The sequence below is a fragment of the Amphibalanus amphitrite genome, unplaced genomic scaffold (genome assembly GCF_019059575.1).
Source record: "Amphibalanus amphitrite isolate SeventyFive unplaced genomic scaffold, NRLGWU_Aamphi_draft 000089F_arrow, whole genome shotgun sequence".
Lineage (NCBI taxonomy): Eukaryota > Metazoa > Arthropoda > Thecostraca > Balanomorpha > Balanidae > Amphibalanus > Amphibalanus amphitrite.
This window is the reverse complement of record NW_024881585.1, coordinates 365,850-371,840: the sequence shown is the minus strand read 5'-3', so window position 1 is coordinate 371,840 and position 5,991 is coordinate 365,850. Positions and strand designations below refer to the sequence as shown.

The 5,991-nt window shown below is 57.3% G+C and overlaps 1 protein-coding gene across 1 annotated transcript; it reads left to right on the top strand.

The window, feature by feature from the left end:
* The first annotated feature begins 1,404 nt into the window (after nt 1-1,404).
* On the top strand, nt 1,405-3,301 carry LOC122380012 (uncharacterized protein K02A2.6-like). The gene is made up of 2 exons (XM_043362744.1): nt 1,405-2,900; nt 3,292-3,301. Exons 1-2 carry the CDS (start codon nt 1,405-1,407, stop codon nt 3,299-3,301), a joined length of 1,506 nt encoding a protein of 501 aa, XP_043218679.1.
* The last annotated feature ends 2,690 nt before the right edge of the window (nt 3,302-5,991 follow it).

The window sequence follows — 5,991 nt, the reverse complement described above, 5'->3', positions numbered from 1 at the left end:
CTGCCGGCCGCTGCCGGCTCTGCTCGATGCGCCAGCGACCGCCCTACCCCGTGTGAGACGCCGCGTGACAGGCTCTGTCCGGCCACCGGGGCCGAGACGGGCGGGCCGGCGCCGCCGGCCGATGGACCCAGCCCGGCCGCCGGCCTCGGCGGTCCGCTGCCGGCCTGGAACAGCGACTCAGACCCACCGGAGGCGGTCCGTGCCGCTCATGCCGCCGCTCTGGTGCAGTGTTTCCCGCGCGTGTTCGGGCAAGATTCGACTCTCCGAGTCATGGACGGCGGCCCGATGAAGATCGAACTCCGGCCCGACGCGAGTCCGACGTCGGTCACCGCCGCGAGACCGATTCCCTTCGCCTGGCGGGCGGAGGTGAAGGCGCAGCTGGACGACCTGCTGAACCGCGGCATCATCGTACCTGTGGACTACCCGACGGAATGGTGTCATCCCATTTCGTGCGTGCCGAAGAACCCGTCCGGGTTTCGACTCTGCGTGGACCTGACGGGACTCAATCGGTACGTGAATCGACCCACGTACCCCTGCCGGTCTCCTCACGATGCCGTGAAGAGTCTGCCCGCCGGGCACCGATGGATGTCGACTCTGGACGCCAAGATGGGCTACTTCCAGGTGCCGCTCGCTGAGTCAAGTCAGGACCTCACCTGCTTCATCACGCCGTGGGGCAGGTTCAAGTTCGTCCGCTGTCCGATGGGATGTAGTGCGTCTGGAGACGAGTACAACCGGCGCGGCGATGCAGCGCTCGGCGACATCCCAAACTGTGTCAAAATTGTTGATGACATTCTGGCCGTGGCACAGACGTACCGGCAGCACCTGCAGCAGGTGATCGAAGTCCTCCGGCGCTGTGACGACCGATGAATCACGCTGAACCCGCAGAAGTTCAAGTTCGCCCAGAATGAGGTCAAATTCTGCGGCTACAAGATCACACCGGCCGGCTACACCACCGACAATGAGAAGGCCCGCGCCATCGCTGATTTTCCGAGACCAGAAAACGTCACCGACCTGCGGTCCTTCATGGGTCTGGTGAATCAGCTGAGCGGCCTCACACCGGAGCTGGCAGGCTCGACTCAGGCCTTCAGAGACCTCCTCAAGTCGCGCCGGGTCTGGCGCTGGACTGAGCAGCACGAGGCAGCGTTTCTGCACACGAAGATTGTGCTGTCGTCACCGCCGGTGATGGCATTCTTCGACCCGCAGCTGCCGACCGTGCTACAGACTGACGCTGCTTAAACCCGAGGGCTGGGTTTTGCACTGCTCCAGAAGCACGGCGAGGACTGGCGTGTGGTCCAGTATGGCTCACGGTTCCTGACAGATACCGAGAGTCGGTATGCCGTCATCGAGGTGGAGCTGGCTGCTGTACTCTGGGCCTGCAAGAGGTGTCATGTCTACCTGGCTGGCATGCCGCACTTCGACCTGGTGGTCGACCACCGGCCGCTGGTGACCATCCTGAACTACAAGCAGCTCAACTCGATCGACAACCCGCGTCTGCAGAGGATGAGAGAGAAGTTGTCGGCCTACAGCTTCACCACCAGCTGGCAGAAGGGTTCGAGTCACGTGATCCCAGACGCGCTCTCACGAGCGCCCACCAGCGACCCCGCCGCCGACGACGACGGAGAGGTGGACGTAGCGGACGACCCGCTACACGCCTGCGTCATTGCCGCGCTGCAGGCCTCCGATCGGTCGGAAGACGGCGTCCAGCTGGCCCCGCTGATCGACTCAGCACTCGAGAGAGTCCGCGCCGCCGCGGAGCGCGACCCCGAGCACCGGGCTCTCAGCGAGGTGATTCTCGCCGGATTCCCAGAGAACCGGCACGAGGCGCCCCCGGCAGTGCGAGCTTACTGGGGAGTGCGCCATCAGCTCGCCATCGACGACGGGCTGGTGGTATATGGCGCTCGGCTGGTCGTCCCGTCCGCCCTCCGGCGCGGTGTGCTGGAGAAGCTCCATGACTCACACCAGGGCGTCGACCGCACCAAGCGCCGTGCCCGGCTCAGTGTGTACTGGCCGAGCATAGACAAACAGATCGCTGACACCGTCGCCGCCTGCGCTCAGTGCCGTCAGCGCCTGCCCAGTCACGCTCGGGAGCCGATGTGGCGGGAGGACGGCGCACCGACGCGCGTCTTCGAATCAGTCTCGGCCGACTACTTCTCCGCTGGAGGACACACGTACCTGGTGTACGTGGACCGGCTGTCCGGGTGGCCGTATGTCACTGTGTGTCCCCGCACGGCCTCGGCGGACCACCTGACGCGGCAGCTCCGACTGATGTTCTCGCAGACGGGCGTCCCGACCGTGTTCCGGTCAGACGGCGGACCCCAGTTTGCATCGGGCACGCTCCGCCGGTTCCTCCAGCGCTGGGACGTACGACATGAGATGTCATCACCGCACTACCCGCGCTCTAACGGGCACGCGGAGGCCTGCGTGAAGACAGCAAAGAAGCTGGTGCTGGCTGCGTCTTCATCGGGCCAACTGGACCAGGACCAAGTGGACCGAAGTCTGCTCGAACTCCGTAACACGCCCCGAGCAGACGGGCGGTCGCCGGCACAGGTGCTCTTTGGTCACCCGCTGCGCTCCGGAGTTCCCACGCACCACCGCGCCTTCGCTCCGGAGTGGCAGCGGGCGGCCGCTCTCTGCGAGGAAACGGCTGCCGAGCTCCAGGAGCAGGCCGTCAGGTGCTACAACAAGAGCACGCGCCGGCTGCCAGCGCTGAAGCTCGGCAGCCGCGTCGACATACAAGACCCCACCACCGGCCGATGGAACCGGATTGGGGTGATCGTGGGCGTCGGTCAGAGGCGCACGTACCTCGTCAAGACGGCCAGCGGCAGGGTCCTGTGGCGGAACCGCCGCTACCTCCGCCCGTACCGGCCGCTTCTGACGGAGCCCACCCCGCCTGTGGCTCCGTCCGCCCCGCGCCCGCCCGCTGCGGGTGCGCCCCAGCCGCCGCCGCCGCCGCCGCCGCTGCCAGAGCGCACCGCTGTCGCCGCCGAGCGGGCCGTCCGACCCGCCGCTGGTGCGCCTGTTGTGTACCGCTCGCCGCCGGTGTGGTCACCCGAGGTGGAGACGGCCGCCGCCGCCGCTCTCCCGCGTCGTTCTCAACGGCAGCGCCGCGGTCCTGGTCGGCTCCAAGTTCGTTGGGGTGCGACCTCGTATGAGGAGTGAGACAACGTCGTGCAGTGTTGTGTTTTTGGTATTTTCACGACTGTTGTCTCGAGGGGGAGATGTTGTGTTTGTGTATAGGCCCCCCCCCCGAGGCCCCCTACTTGGACCGCCTCTGCGACCCCACTGGGCCAGGTGCCTGTGAGCGCCCCTGACGGCGCCAGCTGACCGTGCGCGCCAAGCGGCGTGACTGGCGCACGGGACGTGGGCTGGCGCTCGCCATACTTGTTCACGTTTTGTGTTTCTCTTTCGGCTTAACGTATCGCAGTAAATAAATCGCTTTAATCCGTTTATATATTTCCATATCGAACCGATAAACGACAACTAAACAGGGTTTGTGGGGCGCTGCTGCCAGGTAGACGTCGATGAATACCTTTCGATGGAGGGGTCGCGAGCCACTGGTGCGCGAATAGTCGTGGAGGGTTACTACTCTCCAGAGTGAATTGCGAAAGTGTTATGTCCTAAATTGAATCCTGGGAGGGTGGTTAAAAATGGTTGCGGATAGGGGTACCCGCGAGGCACCGGTTTACTCGCCAGTTTTGGGTGAAATTGTTTTCAGTGTGCAGAAGTTGACCTTGTTGCCGATTCATTTATGTATGTACCATGTATTATCGCTGTTTGAATTTCTTTTTTAAAAGGCGCTTAATTATTTTATGCTTTATTCTGTCTCTTTGGAAGTCTTAATTTAACTGTGTCTCGGGAAAGACCTCGAGACTTTTTAAGTTGACCTTATTCTTCTCTTGACCGTGACATTTTTGAAAGCAGAGGAAAAAATATTTCATTGTGTTAACTTTGGCTTTGTTTGTGAATCGAAAATAGACATTGCTTCTGTAATGAAAATACCTCTCCTTGTTGCAGTACGCAACAATTCATGAAATATTTTTCTTAAGTGCTTAACGAGTGCTGTTCCTGTTTATATTAACGTAATACTTGCTTCAAAAGTACTGTTTGATTATTACATGATGTAATGTTTGCTCCGAAATAATTTTAAGGTAGCTACTCTTAAGATTCAGCGTTTGCCTGGCAATTTCAAGCCTTTTCACTATTTATAATAAACGATGAGTTATAACGTAAGTGAAAGGCCTACGCCAGCACCTCGGCGAAGGTTGCAGCCGCACAATCGGCCCACTCCCATGCCCCGTCACAATCGAAGCTGGCTAACGGTTTCTGAAGCCGCAAAAAGCGTGGAGAGTGTGAATGCTGCAATCACTCGAGAGGAGCAGATCTTCGAAGAAGAACGCCTGGAACAAGCAGTCAGGGAAGCTGAACTGGAACTCGAACGAGTCAAGGAAAGGCATCGATTGCAGCTGTCTAGGATCAGAAACGGCGACACATCGTCTACAATATCCGACCGTGAATACGAAACCGATCGTGATATGTCTCGACCGACGAAAGCCGAGCCGCGTGTCGTCTCTCCGATTTTGCAACAGCAACGAAGCTCGACCCCGACGCGTCTTTACATACAAGAAGCGGTGAAACTCGACTTCACCATATTCGATGGGAAGTATGAAGAATTACCATTTTTTGAGGCTCAAGTTGATGAAGCGGTGCGCCTACGCTACTCGGAGACACAGATTCTCCGACACCTAAAAGAGAGGTTGCGGGGAGTCGCATTCGAAGCCGTGCATGGTGCGCTTCTCACCGGAGGGAGCTTTGGAGATGTATGGACCAATGGACCATATTAAAGGAACGATTTGGTGATCCTCAGATAATTGTGAACCGAACAGTGAGGAAACTGATGGAAACACCGCCGCTAAAAGAAGGTGACATTGACGCACTGGAACGGTTCTCGACCGACATATCAAACGCGGTGGCCATCATCAGGCACGTAGGCCAGTCCAGTGTTAGGGGTTGTGGTATGCGACTGTAGCGAGGGGAATTAGAAAGAAGAAGGAAATAATGAAAAATGCTTCATCTTCACTCAGCGGTCCTCTGTCGTCCAGCTGGGAGAGATGTAGGTATAGATCCACCTTGCATACAAATACATCTGATGGAAGATGCTTTTTAATTTAGAGGCTTGATGATTCTGTTCATTGTATAGACCATGATGCACGAGATGCTTCTTCACTGCTCGGATTAGGGATAGAGGGATCCGATCAGCTGGGTTTGCGGCACAGTTGGGCAGGTGAAGGACAGGGCATTCGAAGTCCCGATGACCACTGCCAAACTTATGGGTGGTAATTACATTGATTAATTGAATGTGATCATTCGTCCAGTCACCCATTCCTATATCACTGGCCTCCCCATTACGAAAATTGCCCACTTAATTCGTATTAGCGTTGCTATAGTTTAGTTGCCCTCGAGGGTTGCTAGCTCGACTGCCGTAACCGAATTCTACGCAATTCCTATCGGCCTTATTCTAAGATTCATCCTTCAACATTCTCACACCCTTGCTCGCGTTACATTCACCTTTCATGTATTCACCCAAATTTAATTCGTAGCCCTCGAAATTCCCTCCGATAGTGTTAGGCGTCGGATCAACAACGATCTCCCCGGCGAGATAAATGTCTCTTTCCGAAATCCATATGCATGCTCCGCTAACCGGCGACAAAGATACTTATCGCAGGGCCGTCCAGAATAATTGCACAAATATCCACCCTACTAATTTATGGGATTCACTACACGTCCGATAGACTTATGGTACACACATACACGATTTATATCCGACTTATCTCTCTACCGGGAGAGATTACCTATGCCCTCTTCCGGTCCGCGTGTAACATTCCCGTCCACGACCCAGGGACCACAGTTCATATCCTGGAACTATCCTTAAACCATGGGATTTACTCTTCAAGGCCTTACGTGTCCTGGAGTACATTCTTCCCTCCCCTGAGG